Raw genomic sequence first — 25,179 nt, 5'->3', positions numbered from 1 at the left:
TGTGTGTGTGTAATATGCAGTCATCTTGCACTATGGGTGGGAGAATAAAATGAGTTTGAAAAGCGGTAGGATTTACTAATTTTTCAGAAGGCAATAGGCTCCTGACGTTGTGTTGTGACAAAAGGCTGTTCAGTCCCTCTTCAACAGCTAATTGCTACTCTCAGTGAAGGCAAACATCCACTTTAATGCTTGTTCCTAGTATGTTGGTGAAATAACAAAAGTAATTGGTATCAAGAACTTGACGTGAGAGGTGCATTTTGCAAATCAATTGCATGTTCTGAGTTTTTAAAATGATAATTGTTCTATTCATGCCTTGTGAGATGCACAGGATCAACAGTGCCCACATCTGTACCCTAGATCAGCTGTTTCCTTTTGCAATTATTAATGTGAAGCTGTGCTCTGCAGTAATCTTTTCTCCAATGTCTTTCTCCAATTGCTTCTACTACTTGCTTTGCTGGATTCTGGGTGCAGCCAAACGCAGGGTGTGGAAATTAAAGCGTTTTGGTAGTTTAAGAAATATTTACAGAGCAGGTAACGTTATTTTAAATTGCATCCAATGGCTAGAACCATTGTTAGTTGTTGTGTGTTCTGTCCAGAGTACATCTGTGTTCAAGCGTTTGTCCTGTGCCTTTGCTTTTCAGTGTCCTTTTGCGTTGTGAATGTTAAATCTTTACTCCTAAGCCTGCCTGGGCACTGAATCCTATGTTTTATTGTTCTTCTGGTTTGGCTGTGTGTGTGGAGGGTGTAAGGGACAGGGGAAAGAAGGGCCTGAAAACAGGCCGGCCCAGTATATATTTTAAGATAATCGAAAGGAAAATTGTTTTCATGTTCATGTACAGTATGTGCAAAATAAAGGACAAATGTCCTACACATTTGAAAGAAGGCTACCCTGTTAATTAAACTGCACATTAAAAAAAGGGTTATGTTAGCCTGAAAATCCATTTTGGTGGATGCACAATGAGGCTTGAGCAAAAGAAAGATTCCAGCTGATGGAACCCCTTTTAAATCTGACGGAGGATTTCTTCAGGTTGCATGCAATTTGTGAGAAACATTGTCAGCATAATGGGGCAATCATAGGTGCTACATCTCACAAAGTTAGAAAATCTTTCTTAAAGAATATGTGACTGTAGAACAGATCCCCTCCCCTTCCTGTCTGATATCCTGGGATAAAGGTCCTTGGATTCTGGCCAACTCTTCTGTACTTTGGCTCTGTGACCTCCTGTATTGTCTTTAGATAGTGATTATCCACAGGCTAGTTGAACTTGGTACATCACATCAGAGCCCAATCTTGACTATTCATGTACCTACTTTGCATTCTTTGATGGAATTAGTAGTTGGAATTTTGGCTGATTTTCCCATGACCCAAAGTTGGTACATTGAGGCAAATTGTTGTGCTTCTGCTATCGTGACTCAATAAAGACCAGGTTCAAACTTGGGATGCTCCTCAGTCTCATACTGGCCAGTAAATTTACTGACTGATCCAATAGGGGTGAAGGAAACCTGTTGATTGTTTCAATCTCCATTTAAAAAATGTTTTTTGACATTCTTTTGTAACAATAACCTTTTACATTTTGTGTCATTGATTAATCTGTTCCACATAAATGTACAATTCCGTTTGTCAAATATGAGTCAATATGCACAGCATGCTGTGAATTCACTGCTTATTCATAACCAACCCTGGGCAAAACAGCCAAGTTCACAGACCTTAACATTAATGACTACTTCATAATGCTGCTGGGGAATAAAAAATCTGTTTTCTCCTAATTATCCCTCTCACAGAACAAGAGGAGAACATTGAGTTCACTATTGTCTCCAGCACCGGCCAGATGTGGTACTTTGAAGCAGTGAACTTTGAAGAGAGGGATGCCTGGGTCCAAGCCATTGAAAGTCAAATCCTGGCCAGTCTGCAGTCCTGTGAAAGTAGCAAGAACAAGGTAACTTGGTCAGCAAACCTGGGTATGATTACTGTTAATGTACTTCAAGCAAAAAGATATCCCAATAGGTGTTTATGCTGCCTCCAAAGTTAATCCTTAAAGTGCATTAGATAAGATGCCTTTTTATGCAAATTTGTTTTATATCCTATAAGTGAACAGTTTCACAAAATTTGTGTTCATTGAGGATGGTAGTGCAGGGGCACATATTTTGACAATTTTGTCAGCTTCAGCTATGCTTAATGTTCTTCAAACTTGTTTTAAGGTACTGTGTAATCCAAGATTGAATGAAAAGGAAACATATTGATTTAGTGAGACAGAGTCACTCCTAGCTCTACAACAGAGATTCAACACTTCCTGCCACATCAAGTTGAAATTTTCAATGTCCTTCAACAATCATTCTACTCTGTCCAAGTTTTCTGGACCTGATTATCACCAGCCAGGCAGGCCTCAAAGAATTCCACTTGTGCCTCAGGTCACAACAGTCTTGATAACCCAAAATTCCAGATTTTCCTGCATTCACCATCTTTAAATGATTTAGTTATCTTTGGTAAAACTGTTTTTTCCCATAGAGGGGTTTTCTCTGCTCCCCATAATTTCCTCCAGAACAAAGAAGACCTATTCCTGAGAGAATTCCAGTTCTCATCTCCCTACCTCTCGGCAGCAGCTCTTCCTTTGTAAGTTTCCCTGAGAGGTGCCATTTGACATGTCAATGGGTCCAATTGACTTTATATTCCTTCTCAACTCTCATTCCCTTGGCAATATGTGCACTTCCCCAAACTGAGGTGTTCATTCTGAATTCCAAATACGCCTTTCCAAAATTCTCTTTCACTTTGGATTTAAAAAGACATTTCAAAACACAAAAGCCTTGCAACATTCCACGTTCATTACACTTTGGTCACCATCTTTAGCTTCAGTCAATGCAAAAGTAAACTACAGCAGACCAGTTGCTCAGTTCTAAATGCAATTGATTTTCCAATTCCTTGGCCAGATATTGGCCCAACTTGACTTTACCCAGACCAGAATTTCAGGTCTGCAATTTACTGGAAGAGAGCAGTCCTTTCCATACTGCCCTCATTTATCCATTGAGTTCCCTAAATTATACCTTTTATACCTTAGGCTCGAATGGACAGCCGGAGTGAAGCTGTTGCCCTTCAGGCGATAAGAAATGCCAAAGGAAATTCATTCTGTGTTGACTGCGCTGCTGCAAGTAAGAATCTATATTTTCTTTTCAAAGTCATCAGCAAAATTAAACTTATTGGATTTGGTCAAAATTTTGTCATCTTTTTGCAAAATGGGCCCAGTCTGTATGTTTAAATTGTCAAGTTCACTTCTGACTAGGGCACAGTATCACTTCAGTAAGGTGACCTAGTCATGAAATTATGTGTGGCATAGAAGTATAGATAGTAAGTGTCCTCGAATCATGCAAACACTGCGGTAGGTGAAAAGTGGTTGTACAGGCTATGGGATAGGGACAATTATAATTCCTGTACTTCCTGGCGCAATAGGAAAGTGTTTCTGGAAGCTTTGGTTGGCAGCCACAGAGGCCTGAGTGGAGTAGGTCCGATATCTGCCCTACTCTTGAGGTAATCAATTTGTGAAAATAGATCTATGTGTTAGGCACTAAAAAGAAGGATCCCCACAAATTTGGCAATGTGAGCAGTGCTTGTATAGATTGGGCAGAGGTCAGCTCAGAGCTAAATAGTTTGTTTTTTTCCTGAAAAATGGGTATGACTGGTGAAAAAACTAAATGTCAAACTAGAAGAACAGAATTTCTTATTCTCTATCAGCTAACTCTCCCTACACTCTGACTCTTTTGAAGGCACCGACTGCAGTAGCAAGGAGAGCAATCTGCTGCCAGATATGCCTGTTTTAAGATGGCCGTAGATCATGTACAAGACAGGTCTGGTGGCTCCACATGTGACCAATGTGCAGCACCTTCTATATCTGCTGACGCATTTATTTTCACATATTATCAAATTTTGAAAACAACATAAAGTGAGCTGTGAACTTTTTGGGCCCTCTTCCAGATCCTACCTGGGCAAGTCTGAATTTGGGAGCACTCATATGTATTGAATGCTCAGGGATTCATCGTAATCTTGGGACCCATCTTTCACGAGTACGATCTCTGGATCTTGATGACTGGCCTTTGGAGCTAACTCTCGTGCTGACGTCTATTGGAAATGAGATGGCAAACAGTGTGTGGGAGAAGAATACTCAGGGACGCAGCAAGCCCACTCCAGAATCTACACGGTATGTGACTGCTTTGTGTTTGCCACTGCTAAGGTCACCAACAATAGATTGAGGGGACAAAGCCATAGTTCTGAATATCTTATATACGTGGTGAAATGCTGCTCATTCCCATCAGCAAATTGTATTGTATATGTGCATTACCCCATTCTTTGTATGTGTAGGAGACCCACTCCGGTTTGGCTGATAGCTCCAAGCATTGAAAGGCACTCTGTAATGCTTGGAATCCCCATCTTCATTCGAGTGTTTTACCAAGCACTGTACTTGGAATGTGAAATTTTTCACACACACAAGAATAGAAGACCCCTCTTCTAGCTTGTTTTGAAAATTTGGAATTTTCAGCTAAAGTTAAGATTAGCCTTTCACTCAAAGATGAAATAAACTAGCAGGGTCTTTGACTGATTAAAAATAGGGATGGAGTCAGCCTGCAGTTCATGTTTTGAGACCCCAAACCAAGTTTGTCATGTAAGCCCTGTCTGAAGATTCGTAGTCCATTGCTCTTGTGGCTCAGTGAGTACATTTTTTGTTCGGTGTTGGATTGAACCATTCCAATACAAAAATGTCCAATTCGATACCAGGTCATAGATTAGTTGAATGAGACACTGTGGGAGGTCATTCAGTCCATTGTGTCCCTGCTGAAGGAACTGACTTCAGCCAGATAGGTTGTGGGGATATATGATTGGTTTTAGTGCTCCGCAATAGGGAACTTGATCAAATTTGGAGAAGATAAGTTAGGATTTTGGCTGCAATCTCTTGTCTCATTGGGCAAATAGTCTGTCTATGTTGAATGAGGGACCAAAAGCTGCCAGCTGCTGTTCAAGTTGTAGCCCAGCACCGTTCAGATGTGAGGAAGGGATAAAACAGTCACAATTCATACTCTTAAGTGTCATTGTTACTACCTAACTAGGAAGAGTGTGCTGATATTTGTGCTCCTCTGTTCCACAAGGCATCACTGAATGTTTAAAGTTCCAATGAGACCCCCAAGATGTCCAATTTACTGAACTGATTGCTATTCAGGACAAAATCAATTCATACCTGTTTTCATCATTAACAGAAAATAATGTTTTAAAAACACTTAACTTTCAGAAATGGCAGAGAAAAGAGGATTTCTAATGTGTTAGACTGAAGGGTCTGTTTCCATGCTGTTTAACTCTATGATAACAGAAATCCCTTTAAAACTCAAAATAAGTACATACTCATTAACGACTAAAACAAATGAAAGACAGACAGTTTGACATTGATATTATTGGTGGAAAAGAATATAGATATGCTGAGCAAAGTCTGGAAGTTCATAAGTTCAGATTTCAAGGGTAGGTTAGGTTGTCTCACATGGTTCCTCCTAATTTTTTTTTAGCAATGATGATATGCTGCTCTCTGTAGAGTGTTGTTTGTTCTTCACTTTGATAGTTGATCGAGCAGACCTGTATTTTTCTTATTAGAATTCTTTCTTTTAAGCATTCTTGTTTTTTTTTTCTGTCTTTTTTTTTAACCCCCACACAGAGGGAGAGAAAGATGGAGACATGTTCAGTTTGCAGGCTCTGGAAGTCTCTGCTGTCCTGGCACTTCCAGCTTTGTCACAAACTGCAGCCTAATTAATCAGAGGACTGTGTCATTACACAAAATCTCCTTAAATCATGGACTCTTAATATTAGTCTCAAATTTTATCTCCCTTACTGCTTTGAAAACAAAATTTTTCTGGCACAGCTAAAAATATGCAGCACTTTATTTTTCCAAGTTGCAAAACTCTCCTAGTATTTAATATATGCACCTATCCAAATTCCATTTTGGTTGATAATCCTAAAAAAGATAAAATAGTGGTATCTTACATCATTATTATGTCAAATATAGGTATTACCAAATCTCAGTTTTAAAATTAAAACAATTTTCAAGAAAATAGTTTAGAATCTGGGTGGGGGAAAGTTTGCATCAAGCACTTCCAACTCATGAATTCTCCCAAAAGAGGTTCACACACCTTGCCACTATCTAACAAAATTTCACCCTTTGCAATTTTTGTGAAGGTTTGTAGCTCGGATTGTAAGTGTGCTTGCTGAGCTGGAAGATTTATTCTCAGACGTTTCATCACCATGCTAGGTAACATCATCAATGAGCCTCCATTGAAGCACTGGTGTCCTGTCCCGCTCTCTATTTGTGTGTCTTGGTCTGTTACAGTGGGTGATATCCCTTCCGGTTCATTTTTTGAGAGGTTTGTAAATGGGGTCCAAATCGATGTGTTTGTTAATGGAGTTCCAGTTTGAATGCCAGGCTTCTAGGAATTCCCATCCGTGTCTTTGTTTAGCCTGTTCCAGGATGTATGTATTGTCCTAGTCGAACTGGTGTCCCTCGTTGTCTGTGTCAATGACAAGCCGACAACCAAATCAATGGGACACCCATGGGATCACCAATATCAGGATTCTTGGCAGAAGTAACTTGCAGATGTTGGAATGAGCAACCCTCCCCACGATCCAGCTCAAGCTTTGGGTCCGCTATGTGGATGACACCTTTGTCATCATGAAATGGAACAAATTAGAAAAAAACCACAAACACATAAACAACATCCTTACTGATATAAAGTTCACCAATGAGGAAGAGAACAACAATAGACTCCTCTTCCAGATGTCACTGTAGAACGAAAAGCTAACGGAGAGCTGCAGACCAGCGTCTACAAGAAAGCGACACATACTGACCAGATACTCAACTACAGGAGCAATTATCCCAACACCCACAAATGGAGCTGTATCAGGATATTATTTAAACGAGCCGCAATACACTGCAGCACCCAGGAACTATGGGATGCCGAAGAAAAACACCTATACAATGTATTCAGGAACAACGGGTAAGCACAGTCCACCGATTCTCACGCAACAAACGTAAACATGAATGTACAACACGCCCAGAGACTCTCGCCGCACTACCACACATTAAAGACATCTCAGACAACCAGACTACTCCAGCCCCTTGGCATCATGGTGGCTCACAAACCTACCAACACATTGAAACAACTCTTGATGAATCTAAAGGACCAGCAGAACAAACGTCACATACAAAATACCCTGCAAGGACTGCAACAGACACTACATCAAACAGACTGGCCGGAAACTAGCCACCAAGATACATGAGCACAAGCCAATCACCAAAAGACATGACCAACTATCACTAGTATCTATACATTATAGACAATGAGGGACACCAGTTCAACTGGGACAATACATCCATCCTGGGACAGGCTAAACAAAGATACGCACGGAATTCCTAGAGGCCTGTCTTCAATGGAGGTTCACTGGTGAAATTATCTAGTATGGTGATGAAACATCTGAGAACAAACCTTCCATCTCAGCAAGCAAATTTACAACCTAAATTTCACCCCTCTAGACACACTAACACAGTTACTGCTAGTCTCCTGTACAGCCACATTGTGAGTAGGCACTTCAAGGCTTAAATACAACTTTGTCCACAAAATTGTTGAATTCTTGCTGTTTTAATCACTGGTCATAATTGCCAAGATATCACTATGACTTGTCCTGTTGTAGGGAAGAAAGGGAGAACTGGATCAGAGCAAAGTATGAGCAGAAATTGTTTCTTGCATCCTTGAAATACCGCGACATTCCCATTGGAAAGCAGCTGTTTCGAGCTGTTATGGAGAAGGACCTTCACAGTATTTTACTACTGCTTGCTCATGCCAAAAAGGAGCACATCAATGAATGGACTGAAGATAAAGACAAACGGACAGCTCTGCATCTCGCCTGTGAACGAAAGGATGTAGTAGTGACACAGCTTCTTGTCTGGGTAGGTGTTATTCAGCTGGCACAGATCTTGTTCCTCCGTGTTGGTTCTGTTCCACTCTAATTTGCTGTGCTTTCCATTGTCCTATCCCTGCCGAAAAGGTTTCATGTTCATGTCATCAAGCTAACAGTTTCTAATGCTAATTTACCTGGGAGGGTAAAATTGATCAATTTTCAGTTGTGTTTACTTATTGTAGAAATGAGATGAATAATCCTTCCTGTCCTTTAATTTAGCTTGCTGTGGACAAGCCATTCATAATGGACATTGTCTCCAACCTAGACTTGTACCATCCTTGCCAGTCTAACCTGTCACCTCATCTCCAACTTCAAGTCATTTACAAAAATGTGGCCTAAGGCCTATCAGAAGAGCAAAGCTGGAAGGCAGTAGGACATGCTGACCCAAAGTCAACATTTCTGTTTTAGTAGTCAATTAATGGCATGTAATCAAACTGAGATTTGTCAGGTCACTGGGTTATAATCTATAAGCCCCCTTCTCAACAGCACTATGGGTGTCCCCTGTTATGGACTAGGCCAGACCACTCAAAAACATTCTTGAGCAGGCAACCCAGACTATAACTTTGCAATTTGTTTTGGTAAGTGTACAGTGAAAATTACCCAGAGTAAGCTAGCTAGGTTGACGACTATGTTTTAAAACAGACATTTTTTTTTTCACAAAATGATACAATGAAACACAAAGAACAGAATAAAGAACCCCTACAGAACTCAGTCTATCCAAACGAGACTTAATTATACTGTTCTGAATATACACAAAAGTCCCAATAAGCAAACCCCCTTAAAAACCAGTATACATGGAACAGATGCTTACAGGTTGAAGTTAGAAGGGCAGAAGGAGAGAGAGAGATTTTCCACACAGCTCACTGTTGATCTCCCAACTAGTTCTGGACTGAACTGAACTGCTAGAAAGCTGACCACTCCCCTTTCATTATACGGGTCACTTCTAAAACATGACCACTTTGGCCTGAAGTCTCATCTGTTTACATATAAACAAAAGGCCTCTCAAAATTATTTTCCTCTCTGTACCAAACCAGACTGATCGGTGCCCAGTCTGGTTTATTACCCCTCTGAAAAACAAATCAAGGACACAGTATCCTTTTTTTTAATACAGTGTGGAAACAGGCCCTTTGGCCCAACAAGTCCACACCGGCCCTCCGAAGAGCAACCCACCCAGACCCATTCCCCTACATTTTACCTCTGACTAATGCACCTAATACTACGGGCAATTTAGCATGGCCAATTCACCTAACATGCACATCTTTGGACTGTGGGAGGAAATTTTCGAGGAGAAAGTGAGGACTGCAGACGCTGGAGATCAGAGCTGAAAATGTTTTGCTGGAAAAGGGCAGCAGGTCAGGCAGCATCCAAGGAGCAGGAGAATCGATGTTTCGGGCACGAGCCCTTCTTCAGGAATCAATTGTGGGAGGAAACCCACTCAGACACGGGGAGAATGTGCAAACTCCACACAGACAGTTGCTCAAGACGGAATTGAACCTGGGTCCCTGACCCGGTGAGGCAGCAGTGCTAACCACTGAGCTGCCCCTTTTTAAAGCCTACTGCACCTGGTATTCCCAGGTAGTCTCCCATCCAAGTACTAACCAGGCCTGAGTCTGCTTAGCTTCCAAGATCAGACATTTTCAGATTAGTATGGCCATAGGTATCCTTGAGAAAAGGAACAGCTTTTAGGAAAAAAGGGACCAGCTTTGTGACACCCTGCACCACACAGACAGCAGCAGTCCAAGAAGGCAGCTCACCATCACCTTCTCAAGGGGTAACTAGGGATGGGGAATAAATGCTGGCTCAACCAGCGACTCCTATTAGTGAATTTAAAACAAAATCTTTTCATTTCTGCATTATAAAAACAGAATTTCTAATGAGTTTCTAATACAAGTTTGCCTCTATTTTCCAGTTTCTGTGAATTATTGGTCTGTTATATTGAACTGTATGATTTACTGATTAGCTTATTTTGTATAATTTGGTGGCCTGCATTCATATCACTCTACTGCAGAAACATCCAAATGCGCGTCACATAATGAATTACTTTGAACGCCAACAACAGTTGTTATGCTTGCAAATATAGTGGTTGTTCTGAGCACAACAAGTTGCCATAAGCAGAAATGAGACTGACAGCCAACTGTTCATAGTTTTAATGGAAGGAGGATTGTTGGCCAGCTCACGTAGAGAATATGCCTTGCTTTTCTTCAACTTCTTTCATAGGAAATTTAACATTAATTTTGACCACTGGAACTGGTTGACAAGACGTCAGTTTAACATCTAAACTGCAGAATGGCACTGCTGACAACACAGTACCTCCTGAGTGCTGCAGTGGTAATTAGCCACAATGTAAGAGGGAAATAGAAGTATAATTAGAAAAGATGTAGCCACTGACTGTTGGAATAGACGCATATTCTTGCAGCTGTATCCCATATGCTCCACTTAGCAGACAATGATCAGAAAAAGAGTTCAATGTGTGAACAGCAGGACATTCTTCAAGTGTAAACAACAGGGATACTAGAGTAACCAATGAATACATTAAATAAGATACAATAGTGATAGCAGGATATGTGATGTGTTGCTGCTGAAGATGTGGTAGCTGTTGGACACTAAGGTGATCCAGGGTGAACACGTCTGTAGTAAGTACTTGCAGTTCAAGAAACCTCCAATCCAAGTTGAGCAGTTGGAGTCCAAGCTGAAGGCAAAGTGTCACATCAGAGAGAGAGGTTACCTGACACTTTGTTTCAGGATGTAGTCCTATCCCTTGCATTAGATAATAAAAATATAGTCTATGAGAGGCCTTAAAATTGGGAATGGGAATATAAGTAGTGGTAAAGGGCAATACAATTAAGGGGATAGATACTGTTCTCTGCTGCAGTGAGTGTGAGTCCCAAAGGCTGTGTTGCCAGGGTTAAAGACATCCCCCTGGGGCTGGAAAGGAACTCAGAGTGGGAGGGGAGGAATTGTCATTATCCACAATAAGTAGCAATAATATTGATAGAACTAGAAAGGAGGATTTGCAGAAAAAATTTGAACAGTTGGGAACTGAATTTAAAAAGCAGTTTCCATGGTAATAATTTCAGGATTACTATCTAAGCCATGAGAAAACTTACATAGGATAAATAAAGTCAAAGAGTTAAATGCGTGGCTTAAAGATTGATGTGGGAAAAATGAGTTTCATTTCATGGCACAATGGCTCTAGCACTGGGGTAGAAGGAGTTGTTTCAGTGAGATGGGCTTCACTTAAACGAGGCTGGGAGCAGGGTCCTAAAGGACTTTAACCTAAATAGAGTGGGGTAGAGTTCTGGAGAGGGGATAATGGACGTAAAAAGCAAATGGATATGGCAAAATTGTAGGCGACTAGATGGGTAATGATACCCAAAGTGCAACAGGAAGGGCAGAGTGTACAAGCAATAAAAATGCAGCATATAGGGACAAAAGTGAAAGAAAAATGGTAAAAAGGGCGAAATTAATGACTCTTTACTTAAACGCATGTAGTATTTGGAACACAATAAATGAATTAATGGTTCAACTAGAGGTTAATGGGTATGATCCTATAGTCATTATGGAGACATGGTTACAAGGAGATCAAACCTAGGAACTAAATATGCAGGATATGTGACTTTTGAAAGGATAGGTAAGAAGGACAAAGTGGTAGGGTAGCTTTGTCAGTACAAGATGGAAAACGTATAATAGCAGGAAATGATCTTGGATCAGTAGATGGTAGAATCCATGTGGGTGGAGGTAAGGAATAATGAGGAGAAGAAGACCCTGGTGGAAGTAGTTTGTATGCCCCCTAACAACAGCTGTTGTGTAGGATAGAGAATAAATCAGGAGATAATAAGCACACATAAAAGAAGGAGTATATTAACCATGGGTGACTCTAATTTCTTTGCAAATTTGATTTTTCTAATATACACTGTGTATTTGGGATAGTTTCATCGGACAGTATGTTGCAGAACCAACCAGAGATTGGTTGTTTTGGGTCTGGTATTTATAATGAGGCAAGTTTAATAAATGATCACAAAGTAAGAGAGCACAGAGGAAACGGTGACCATAACATGTTAGAATTTAGCATTCTGTCAGAGAGTGAGAAACTTAGGTTGGAACCAAATGTGCTAAACATAAATAATGATAGTTACAAATCATTGAGGATATAGTTGCCTGAAGTGGACTAGGAAAAGCGTTCAACAGAAAAGATGGTTAATGAACAATGGAAGACATTTAAGAAAATAGTTAATTACTCACAACAAAGATATATCTCCATGAGAAGAATGATTCTAGAAAAGGGATAAACATCCATAGTTAACCATGGAAGTTAAAGGTAACATAAAATCAAAAGAAACAACATATAGTGTGCCAAAGATTAGAGATAAACCAGAGGAACGGGGTAAGTTTTGAAAGCCAACAAAGGATGACCAGAAAATAAACTGAGATAAAAGGGAACGAGTAGATGTGATATTTCCAAAAGCCATTTGATAAAGTACTGCACATAAGGCTATTTAGTAAAGTAAGAGCCTATGATATTGGGGGTGGTATATTAACGTGGATAGAGGATTGACTGACTATAAGAATACACAGTTGGGATAAGGGGGGCATTTTCAGGATGGCAACCCATAACGAGTGGAGTGCCACAGGGATCAGTGCTGAGGCCACAGTTATTTATAATATGTTAATAACCTGGATCATGGAAGTGAATGTACCGTAGCCAAAGTTTGTGAGTGACACAAAAAAACTGGGAAGGCAAGTAGTGAGGATAGCGTTGAGTCTACAGAGATGCATAGACAGATTAAGTGGGCAAAAACTTTGCAGATGGAATGGAATGTGGAAAAATAAAAGGTTATGCATTTTGGCAGAAATAAAAGAGCTGAATATTATTTAAATGGGAAAAGACTGCAGAAATCTACAGGAAAGGGGGAATTTGAAGGTCTTCATGCATGCATCATGAAAAGCTAGCGTTCAAGTTCAGCAGGTAATAGAGAAGGCAAATGCAATGTTGGCCTTTAGTTTAAAAATAATGGAGTATAAAAGGACAGATGTCTTGCTGAAACTATACAATGCACTAGTCAGACCACAACTGGACTACTGTTCTCACTTTGGTCCCCTTATCTAAGATGGCATGGTGGCACAGTGGTTAGCACTGCTGCCTCACAGCGCCAGAGACCCAGGTTCAATTCCTGCCTCGGGCCACTGTCTGCGTGGGTTTCCTCCGGGTGCTCCAGTTTCCTCCTACAGTCCAAAGGTGTGCAGGTTAGGTGAATTGGCCATGCTAAATTTCCCATAGTGTTAGGTGAAGGGGTAAATGTAGGGGAATGGGTCTGGGTGGGTTGCTCTTCGGAGGGTCGGTGTGGACTTGTTGGGCCAAAGGGCCTGTTTCCACACTGTAAGTAATCTCATCTAATCATAAGATATATTTGGATTGGAGGCAGATCAGAGAAGGATCCCAAAGTTGATCTTGAGTATGGAGGAATTTTCATAATGGGGAGAGGTTGAGTAGATTGGGCCTGTACTGACGAGTTCAGAAGAATGAGTGCAAACCTTATCAAAATATACAAGATTCTTGGGGGACTTGACAGGGTAGATAGGAGAGGTTGATTCCCTTTGTTGGCAAGACTATGACTGGAAGGAATAAACTTAGATTAAAGGATTGCCAATTTAAGGTAGATGAGGAAGAGTTTCTTCTCTCACAGGGTAGTGAATTTGTTGAATTCTTTACTGGACAGGGCTATTGAGGCTGAGTCATTAAATATGTTCAAGGCTGAGAGACATTTTTTAATCAGCAAGGGAATCAAAGGGTTAAAGGGAGCAGGCAGGAAAGTGGATTTGAGGATGATCAGATCAGCCATGATCTCATTGACTAGGCTAAATGGCCTACTTCTGATCCTATGGCAGGAGAAATTCACTTCCATTTAATGAAATAACTTAAATATTTTTAACATGCTTTGTGGCAGCTGTATTACATCACACTTGCTGTTGGGATTAGCTATGACAGGATCTAATTGTCAACTACTTTGATACAAAATTAAAGGACTGCAGAGTGATTTGCTCAATGCACTTTGGTAGAATAGGCTGCGCAACTTCAAATTACTTCTGGTTCAACTGAAATTTAAATGCTTTATTGGACACTTAGCAAGATGTTTTCAGTGGACAAAATTAGAAATTGGAGTCTTTGCATGATTCACCTATAATAGCACTCTTAAAATCATTCCTCTCAGTGATTAAAGGGTGGGCAACTCCTCAGAGGAACAGGAATTTTTTTTTCTGATCTTACGCATCTCTCAATGTAAAGTACAAGCTCCTCAAGAATCATAACACTGAAGGAGGTCATTCAGCCCGTTTTTTCCTGTGCTGCTTCTTTGAAAGTTCTCTACTCTTTTCCTATAAATTTTTCCTCTTCTGGATTTCATCTGATTCCCTTTTGAAAATTATGATTGAATCTGATTACTTTCAGATCCTCTTAACTCACTGCATAGAAAATATCCTCATTTCTTTGCTGGATTTTTCAGTTATGTTAAATCCGTGCCCCCGGTTATTGATCCCTCTGTCAATGGAAATGGTTTCCTGTGCAGAGTATCATGGCACATGGGTGAATGCTCAAATAAACTTACCCAGTATAGATTGCTGTCCATCAAGGGCACAATTTACCCTCATGTTCCTGATCTTGGTGAAATCAGAAAAGGGAGGCATCCAGTGGGGAAGGGTCCTTCAACCAGAGAGAGATAAAGCTCTTGTTCGATCTCATCTAGTGCTTTGACATTAAGTGCAGCCAATGGAAGGAGGTGCAATTATTTTCTCCATCACCTAACATATTTTGTAATGTGAACAAACCCAGCTGCTTTATCTCAAGAGTGCTGTCAACCATGGAAAATGTGGGTCTGTAATTCTGTTGTCTGTATAAAGCAATGACTTTTAGTAATGTAAATGATAGGGAACCAGGTCCTACACATGCGCTGTCTGAGAAGCTACATAAAACCTGAGGACCAGGTACATTTCCTGGCTCCTCATTCAGGAACTAAAGGCCACACTTCCCCAGTGTGGTGCTAATATAAAAGTGCACAGTGAAATAACTCCACACAGGTAGGTATCCTGTCACCAAGTCACCCTTTATTCACACGCGGAGAGTCCTTGACACTAATCCAGCTCTCTCAGAGTGAACAGGATGTCTGACACTCCTGTTTATATCTGTCAGCCAGGGCTCCATAATTGGACCAGGTTAACACCCCAGTCAGGGACCCCATATTCTATGAGGTCCTCTTGGCTGACCTTATTACAATCACTGCACATAGTATGATCAACTGAAGTTTGACTGTTCATCTTAATGGAGGAAACATGGGATTTGTTGCAGGAGCTTAATTTTGGATGATGAACAAGTGAAAGGGTGCATTTGAGAACAAAAGGGGAAATTGTATAACACTTTTTTTTGGTTTTCTGTGCTCTACAGTACGGCATTGATGTAAAGGCCAGAGACGTGAATGGAAACACAGCTCTGTACCACGCCCGGCGAGCAGGTGGCCAGGAGTGCATGGATGTTCTGTTGCAACATGGTTGTCCCAGTGATGGCTGCAGTATGACACCTAGTCTCAGCAGGAAAAGTATCAGTGCCAGTCTCGAAAGGACTGAGCCCAGGCTTCCATATTAAACCGAAGCTTTTGAAGCACTGTGTATCCACACCTTTTTCATTCTCAAAGGGCAGCTACTGCAGCCTCCAGGCTTTCCCACCCTTACCAACTCCCATCTCATTCTGATGCAGAATTTGGTGACCAGGAGGTGCAATTCTTGGAAAGCACATACTAATTTACCACAGTTGATTATATCAATTGTCCCAAAGCCTTCTGACCAAGAGATTGAAACTGCTGTTCTTCAATGTAAGAGCTGTTTGATGTTTTAAAGCCCATTTCCTGGACAGTTCACCCCAGGTCGTATTTAAAGTGTCGAGCGCCATGTGACTTGCAGGACAGCACTGTCAGTATCGGAATATGGGGTAGATTAAGGTTTCTGTTCGATCTACTGATTTACAATTCTTAGAAAGAATTGAAGGTTGTTTACAGAAAGCATAACTGTGATGTGCTGGAGTCATGAATCTGCAGTAAGTTATAGACCCCAATTTTCAGCTCCAAATGTTTTATATTTGACATAATGAAAATGTTGTCAGTTTTATTTTCCAACTGTTTAAATGGTGGTCCTATGAGTACTGATTGTTCCTTTTATTCCCCCAGATGTGCACTTGTATTTAAATTTGTAAAGGGAATTTGTGCGTAATATCAGATATTACAGTATTTAGAGAAATGTGAAGACCTACAGAACATTCTTTCATGCGATCCTCTGAAGTTCCAAACAAGAAATAGTTGGATACAATTCTTATTTTGGGGAATGAGAAAGTAGTCACTGGAGCGGCAGATATCTCAATTGTCAACTGTAAAAGGTTCCATTTACATTCTTTTGGCAATGAAGCTTCATTCGTGCTGTATTGTGCACAAAAACCTTTAACCTTACATAACCACACCATATTCTGCCATAATAGCATGAAGCCAACAACCTGCAATGGCTTACCCGCAGTTTTATTTGAAGCTGGACCTCTAATTTTGGTACAATGCACTGTTGAACAAAAACAATTTTTTTAAAAAAGAGGCTTGTGCTGAAATAAAGCACCATGGTTGCAAATGAAAGAAAATTCTGCAGCTCAAATAATCCTGCTGTTACAACCAAAGGAGCACTGTCTGACAGGAAGGTAATGAAAGGAGATAGAAGCAAAGGGTGGGGGGTTGGCAAATAAGTGAAATAAAGTGTTTTTAGAAAGCTTTTTTTTTTAAAATAGATGACTAATGTGTAGTCCCATGAAATCAACTGCTGCTTGGAGACCAGACGCTTCACCACAGGGAATATTACATCAGGAATCATTACCAGGCACTTGAGCAAACTGCCTAATGGCAGATTTCAGAGTGGCATTGGCAGGTGGTTCACACGTCTCAGTGAAAGTGCATGGAATGCAAGGCTAGAAGGGATAAGAGAAAATTGAGAATTTAAATTCAAAAGAAAAAAATTATCCTTGTAAGGTGCTGCAACTTCAGTACAATGTACAATTCCTAGTTATCTTGATAATGCCTCTTCAGTCTTATTACACTGTCAGTGCACAAGCTTTTAGCTGCCAAATTACTAGGTCATAGTAATTTAGTAGTTAGACACTGCTAGAATGGTGGGAGAGCTTACTGTATCTGTAAGGTCTAAGTCAATGTCTCAAGACTTTGTTTTTGATTCTGAAATATAGGGAAAGAGCCAATAATCACAATGCATGAGACTTCCCAGATTGAAACAAATGGGATAGGAGACTGGATAAGATAAGAAATAGGATTTGGATTATATCAAACTTGGATTTTAAAGATTGTAGGAGAAATTTGCGGTGGTGAGCTTTGAGGTCTCACGTCACCTACCATACTTTCTATACCGTAACCGAATGACTGGGCCATTGAGATCTTCTGCATTAATGCTTGCATGCTTTTTGATGGAAAAAAATATATTCCCATAGATTGTCAATCACTGCTTCAACAGATGAGACAAGCCATTTTGTCCAAGCACCTAGCAGTTAAAATTGAACCACTGTTTTAGCCACACGTGGTAAAATCAAAGAGAATGTAAACATATGCAAAATGCAGGCTGTGTTTACTTGATTTGCTTGGTAGTTTATCTTTGAGCAAAAAGATTGTAGGTTCAGATCGTTCGTTCTCGATTAACATCACAATGCAGTACTGACGGAGTGCTGCATTACCAGCTAAGACTTCAAATGAAATTGAGATTGTCTCTTCTGGTGGCACAGGTGAACATGAAAGATTCAATAGCACAGTTTGTCTGGTCAATGGCATCTCCCCCTGCTCACCCCAACAAACCACCACCAAAAACAGATTAACTGCTCTACGATTTATATGCTGCTTCTGCAATTTTGCTGTGCGCAAATTGGCTGCTGCATTTGCCTCCATAGCAACAAGCATTGCATTTCAATAATTTTGAATATGAGTGCTTTGGAGCAGTTTCTGGGAGCTGTGATAAGGCGCAAAATAAGTGCAAGTATTTTTAACGCAAAGTTCATATCACGCTTGGGGCAGAGGGAAGGAGTAAGCTAATATTTACAATATCAAATCTGAAACTCACCTGACAGTAGGCACTTGTCTAGTTAATAATATGGCTCATACTCTTGATGTTTCACAAAGAGTCAGAGTGTAAGAGTAATGAAATAAAAATAGAGTGCTAGAGAAACCCAAATATCTGCTAGCATATGTGGAGAGAGAAACAAAGTTAATGCTTCAAGTCTGATATTCCTCTTCCTCAGAACCCGAAGATAGGTCCTTGATTTTCTCTCCACAGATGCTGCCAGACTTGTTGAGTTTCTCCAGCACATTCTATTTTTATTTTAGACCTCTAGCATTCTCAATACTTTGCTTTTATGTGACAGTAATGAATTCTATGTATATAGAGTGCTACACACTGTAGTAGTACTGTTCTCGCAAATATTCTGGGGAACAATTTCCTCCATGTGTCATATCTAGCAAAATTATAAACACATTATTTGCAACTTTGCTATGTATAACACCTAGGGTAATTTCCCCATTATTAAGCCACTGTTAGCTTTTAGTACTTCTTGTATTGCTCACTTTAAATAGACAATCTGCTTTTACATTTTAGTGGAAAAGAAATCCAAACAGATGTTCTGTTTCCTTCTAGCTTAATGGTACAAGTTGTCAATGTGTGAAAATTGTGTCGAAGTTGATTACCTTTAAATGGAGATTGCCCTTGGTGACTGTTTTGATCAGTTTCAGTCATTCACTGTTTTAATTACTTTTCAGCGTTTATACCCTTTAGTCCCCTCTGTATCTGTGACTATTTTACTGCCTAATAAACTCATCACAACTTTAATGAACAGAACCATTTTTAAAATTTTCTGTTGTGCTCCTTTCTCTCCCAAAGGCACTGCCTGGCCTTTGCTGGGATAAAGTTTTTTGCTGGTTCTGATCCTCCAATATCTCTCCCTGGCAGAGGTATCATGTGCTAGCCTACACTGGTGGCGTCAAAACTGAGCTTCTTCCTGCCTCCAAGCAAATCCCACACCTACACATTTCCCAGCAAAAGTCACTGTACAGCAAGAAGAAACAGGAATCCATACTAATTTTGTCTCTTTTACTGCCTTGCCCGAAAGCAGAGTTCAACTTTTTTGTTGTGTTGCCTATTCCTCCTCTGTCTGGAGTCAGCAAACTCAGCACGGACTGTGTGTCCTGGAACCAAGTGTGTGTTTCAAACATTAGGTCACAACTTTGTGATGAAAGAACTGTTTCCCTTCCCAAGTTGAAATTGTTTTCAAGCTGATTTTAGGATGCAATTTAAAATGTTTTTACTCCTCTGAAACATTCAGTTTTGTTAAATTAGAAGTGTCTGCTTATTGTTGCTTTGGTTCTTATAAAAATAGCTTTTTAACTAATGGTTTACAAAAAAAGGGGGGGAAATAGCTGATTTTAAATTAAACTGCATATCCACAAATTTTCATGGCATTTCCTGTCTCCCCTCCACTAAAGTGGTCACTAATTTAAAATGTACAAAAGCATTTTATCTGTTCATCAGAAGTCTGCAAGATGAACCAATATAACCTCTGTATTACAGTAAAAGCCAAAATTACTCTGAAGGATTTTGTGTATTTGCTGTGCCAGAATTAAACAAAATGTGCTCTGCATGCCCACATTGCATGAGATTTGTGGCAATTGTATGTCACTAATCAAGTACTGACTATAGCTGACTTAGAATAACATGAGCACAGCAGACTAAAGTTACGCTGCTGTGAAGCCAGTTGTATATGACCAGGCAAAACTAACTTTTGCTAGCTTCTAATTGCCAATTTTAATACTTTCAGTGGCAACAAAGAACTAATCAGCTGTCCACTAGCCTTAAAATCATAAAACATTAATTGTAAAAGTTTCTAGGTAGTCATTATGTCCACTTAAAGAGCTTTATATGGTTACTTTCATGCTGGAACACAGATGGCTCAGAGCAGGAGGAAGTCATTCAGCCTGTTGAGGTTGTTCCACCATTTAAAGAGATCATAGTTGATTTGACCCTCAATTCTATTTTTCTGTCTCTGTTCCATATCCCTTGATGCCTGATCTAAAAAAAAAATCCAGTAGTCTCACTCTTTAAAATTTTACTTCACCCGAGGCTTTTGGAAGACAGAGGGCTAGATTTTTATTATCCTGGGTTTGTGGAAAATTGCTTTCTGATTTCACCCCTAAATATCCTAGCTCTAATTTTAACACTGGGCTGAATTTTTCAGGTGTCCAAGTTGCATCTAGTTTATTTCAGGATTTATTGCCATGAGGCCAATGAGTTTTCTCACTTGATCTTAGCAAACGCCTCATTAATTACCCACGCAGGCATTTCTCCCATCTAATTCCAGACCCATCTTACCATGCACTGTTCCTGAATCAACTCATCACTCAGCAGATATCCTGGGATGCAGCAATATCCCCTGTGTCTGTGCCATTTTTAAAAGCCGTTGTGCAACCAGACAAGCACTGTCACTCCAGAGGTCCCTGCGCAGTACCTGACATTTGCTCCACAGATGCCAGACAGGGAAATCAGTGCCCAACTTTCTGGACACGGACCTGTAAGTTGTGGTGGACTGGTTGGTGCAGAGGCAGGACATCCTTTTCCCCCAGGACCAGCAGAGGAGGCCATGATACCAGATCATGCCAGTGCGGTCCGAAATGGCCACCAAGGTCAGCGCAGTCTCCGCATCTGGAGGAATGCCCCAGTGCTGAAGGAAGAAGATCAACTATCTTCTCAACTCTGTCAGCATAAGTGCCAACATCTGATACCTCACACTCACGCTATTTCTGCTACTATACCCACCTCCCACCCGTGTTTTACCACACTCACTCTTGCCTGCAACATCTTCTCTCACTCGCTGTCACCAACCCTTACACCGCTGCATGCCTTCAGCATTGCCTTGTCACTTACTCGGGACATCTCCCCATCTCTAACAACTGTAACAGCTGTGCCACTCACTTACCTGCCTTTGTCTCACTCTAGGAGGAAAGTGGCCCTATAGGGCAGAAAGAGTCAAGACAAATGGTGAGCTGCCTCACCCCTAATGTGGAAACCATCCTGACTCTAGCCATTCTGTATGGCTGGACAGGTACCAGAGATTGCCCTTGTCATTATGCCAGTGCCTCCTGACTGAAAGCTATCCTCTTGACTTAACTGAGGTCTGCTGCCAACCATGACAAGCTTCCTTCCTTTGTATTTGTGCCAAATGGCAAGAGTCTGCACTATGAGAGTGAGTGAACAGGCCCGGGATCCAGTCTGGTGCAGGCCATGATCTCGGAGAGGTGGGGGTATCCCTGAACAGTGTCCTCGCTGCAGCATTACAATGAGAGTTCCAGGACATCCTGAGGGGCAACATTGAAGGCAGAAGGGTCCTCCAAGTATTTTGGAGATGGACCATGAGGGTTCCTGGAGGCTGGCACATGTCAGATGTCAGTGTTGACAGATGTGAGGTGTATGTGGCATGCTCTGAGATGCTGGTTCCCAGTGTCCAGCACTGATCCTTTGCAGGCAGTAGTGAGCTGAAGTGGCCTGGTACCCTCCCAGACCTTCATGTAGAGGTTTCTCAATGTCTAGTTTGTTGGGTGAGTTTGCTAAAATAGGGAGAATTAATTAGGTGATCTGGGCCAGCAACAAGGTGTTTAACAAGCAATTATCCCCCACTAATTGACAACTTGCCAATACCCAGTACGAATCTCACCATGCCACTTGAAGTGAGTTGCTCCCAATATCGAAATGGGCCTCAATGGTCTTCTCATCCCGTTCTGCCACAAATCTCACCATAGCCCTCATTGCTCAGACCACAATAAGATTCTGTTCTATGTCCTCATGTTCTGGATTCCCACACTAAAGGAAAAACTCTAGCAAATCTTTTTTATCATTTTAATTCCCTGAATTAAATTACCTCTCAGTCTTCTAAATTTGAAGCTCAACATGTCAGTTTTATGCATCTTATCCTTATAATATAACTGTTTAAGGCCTGGTACTATTCTGGTGAAAATGTTCTAATTTGCCTTTCTCAGATCCAAAGAAAATAAATTGACACTTTCTCACATTAATCTCTGTCACACTGCCCACTCACTCAATCTAGGCGAAAGTGAGGACTGCAGATGCTGGAGATTAGAGTTAAGAGTGTGGTGCTGGAAAAGCACAGCAGGTCAGGGAGCATCCGAGGAGCAGGAGAATCGACGGAATGGCTTTTGCCCAAAACATTGATTCTCCTGCTCCTTGGATGCTGCCTACCTGCTGTGCCTTTCCAGCACCACACTCACTCAATCTATGTCCTGTTGTAACTTCCTGCTCTGATTTACTCAACTTACTATGCCATTTATTGTAGTGTCATCTACAGACTTGAATAGACAACTTTCTGTTCCTTCATCCAAGTCATTAATATCACTGAATGATACAACACAACCGAAGCTCCAGTACAGATCCCTGGGAACATCATTTGTCACATTATGCCAATTTCCTTCATCCCTAATCTTTGTCTCCCATCTCCTATCCAGTTGCCATCCCACATCACAAGGTCACAAGGTCATTATACTGTGCATTCATTTTTGCCAATTATCTTTTATGCAGAGAATTCTGCAGTTTCTTCTTAAAGTTTGCATTGGCAAGATCAATAGACACTCTCCTATGCACAATGCTAGGAACATGCTCAAAACAATCAACTAGATTAGTCAGACTTGACCCACCCTTCACAAATCCACTTGATTCTCTTTGATCAGTTCATACTTGCCCAAGAATTCAGTCACTTAGACTTCGTTGATAAATTCCAATAGCTTCCCCTCAACTGATATTAGAAGCCAAAGGGGTCTTCACCATGGGCTCATGTGACATATTTTATGTTGATACAGAACAAGCCCTGTTTCATTACCACTACTGTGTTACAACCTATGAAACAAATAGTTTGGCAGTTATTTTGTTCCTCTACTATTACTCTTGTGCCTCCACCATGTTTTTAGAAAGTTGGCCAATTATCTTTTTCAGCATTGATGAAGCTGGGTTTTTGAATATTTCTGTCTCAGTAGGTACAGGCTGGCTTTGAAAACAGAAATAAAAATTTCATTAAGAATATCTGTTGTGGGTATCTGTGCAAAAAAACATTAAAAAGGTGTTAAATAATTGCAACCTTTAGCTTGTAAATGCTTCTTGTGAACATTTTCTCTGTGTATTGGCCATTTCTTTATTGGGTATGTAATGCTTGCAATTAGTTTCCATTTTACTTGTTTTTACATAAAATGATTGTATACAGTGTCTGTAAACTGTTTCTTAAATTGTGAGTTCCCTTGTGAATTCCATTGAAGTGAATTTACTTTCAAAAGTTTACGTTGTACTTCTGTAATTGTAAGAAGTAATGTTCAATAGATGGAGGGGAAAAAGATTTTCTCTTTCTCTCTTAGTCTGGTCTGGTTATGGGACAGGGTCGAAATCTGATAGACTACATTTAGATCTGGTTTACTATTTAAATGGGGACCTGAGGGTTTCATTTCTACTGCTGTGTAATTTCAACACACTTCTTAACAGGTTTGTTTTAAATTTCTGTCTATGCTATTTTATTGCTATTATCAAGCCATTTAAATTAAGAGAAGCACCTTAATGTTATGGCAGAGCTGATTCAAGCGCAGTTGCCTCTTCATTCACATCGCACACATTCTCAGCAGAGAACTCTCTTGTTGCTGATCATTAAGTGTGATATGAATCTACCCAACTACAGAAGTACGGAGACGCTGGCGCTGTGGTTTAAACTGCTTTGCTTCTCAAAATATTCCAATGTGAAACTGACCCAAGCTGGCTGTCTGTCATATCAGGCTAGTTCAAAAAGCAAAATATTTACACAGTTTACATTTTTTTAACAATTTCATCTGCATTAAAACTGACTAGATTAAATGTGAATAATTGTTAATCTTGAGGATAGCTAAGGTATATCTATCATTATGATGAATCACGAGTGTTCACTGTGTATTATTTAAGTGGGTGCACGTACAAATCACCACCAAGCCTTTACCATTGATGCCCATGAATCCCTTGACTAGGAAGTGAATAAAAGTGAAATGTGGAGGCTTGACCTCTATTCGGATCCCTGACTCAGCTCTCCAACCCCTCACCAGCTGAAGGTTTCAAACTCGCCATAGAGAAGTCATTGGCACGAACCATGCACCACCACTTCAATGTCCACTGCCACGATATCTCTGTTCTTTGTGGATGTTCATGGATTCAATATTTTGTAAAAACTAAAATTTTCAATATTCAACAATGAGTCCAGGTTTATTCCAGTATCTGGCAGATGTGGAATGCGAGGCCTCTGTCTGATTACAGTTTAGTGTACTACTGGAATTCTCTGAAAGATATCAAGTTGCTCACTCCTCCACAATTATTCACTTACATTATCTCTGCCCGATTTGAGGTTTTGAGGCCTGTCATTCAATATTTTTAAAGGTCTCTATCAATTTAGCTCAGACATTGGCACTCCCACCTCTGGCTTCAGATTTCCTGCACCACCATGTCACCTTATCGTATTAAAAGCAGATGCTCTCTATCTTAGCTAAGTGGACTTTAAAGATCCCACAACATTGTTCAAAGAATAGCAGAGCCTTCTCCTGATATCCTTGCTATTGATTTTAAGCAACAATGAATTTGCTGTTTGTGGAATGGTGCTGGTGTAGATTGGCTCTTTTTTTTGCTGTGCTGATGGTGGAGTTCATCATGTGAAGTACTATCAACAATGCAACAAAGCGCTTTAAAATGCAAGCATTTTCTTCTTCAAGAGATCATATTTCAAAAGAGATCAGTGATTAGAGGCCAATGATGTTGTCATTTATCACATTGCAATTTCCCAGCTCCCCTGAGTTGTTCCTCCAGTGTCCGCTAGCATTGTTTGTGCCCAGTGTGACTGGACGCTACCACAATTTCAACTGAGGAATATACAAGACTGTAAAAGTTCTAAGTTGTTCACCCTGTATCTAGGAAACATTCCCAATATCTCTCATATTTCTCTCTAATTAGATTTATAAAACCCTGCTATTTTCTCCCCTTCATCTCCATTCTGGTTTATTTGCCTTCTTTGAAATTTGGAGGAATGCACTCTTGTACTTGAAATGGTAGTGCAGAATTATTTTCACCTGTAATCA

The 25,179-nt window shown here is 40.4% G+C and overlaps 1 protein-coding gene across 4 annotated transcripts in view; it reads left to right on the top strand.

The window, feature by feature from the left end:
- Positions 1–23,432, top strand: part of LOC122543279 (arf-GAP with GTPase, ANK repeat and PH domain-containing protein 1-like) — a 203,688-nt gene extending 180,256 nt beyond the window's left edge. For 2 of the 4 annotated variants that reach the window (XM_043681772.2, XM_043681770.2), the window contains exons 14-18: positions 1,780–1,934; positions 3,051–3,141; positions 3,962–4,184; positions 7,709–7,964; positions 15,411–23,432. In XM_043681772.2, the coding sequence (XP_043537707.2) occupies positions 1,780–1,934; positions 3,051–3,141; positions 3,962–4,184; positions 7,709–7,964; positions 15,411–15,608 (923 nt within the window). In that variant the 3' untranslated portion in view covers positions 15,609–23,432. Of the gene's footprint in view, positions 1–471; positions 532–1,779; positions 1,935–3,050; positions 3,142–3,961; positions 4,185–7,708; positions 7,965–15,410 lie in introns of all 4 variants that reach the window. The other 2 variants (XM_043681769.2, XM_043681771.2) reach the window with 2 other exon arrangements.
- Positions 23,433–25,179: the final 1,747 nt, after the last annotated feature.

Source organism: Chiloscyllium plagiosum, unplaced genomic scaffold (assembly GCF_037043375.1).
Source record: "Chiloscyllium plagiosum isolate Xiang-an unplaced genomic scaffold, Cpla_swu_hap1 HiC_scaffold_53X, whole genome shotgun sequence".
In the NCBI taxonomy this organism is placed as follows: Eukaryota; Metazoa; Chordata; class Chondrichthyes; order Orectolobiformes; family Hemiscylliidae; genus Chiloscyllium; species Chiloscyllium plagiosum.
The sequence above is the reverse complement of the archived record's forward strand: the minus strand, read 5'-3'. Positions and strand labels throughout refer to the sequence as shown.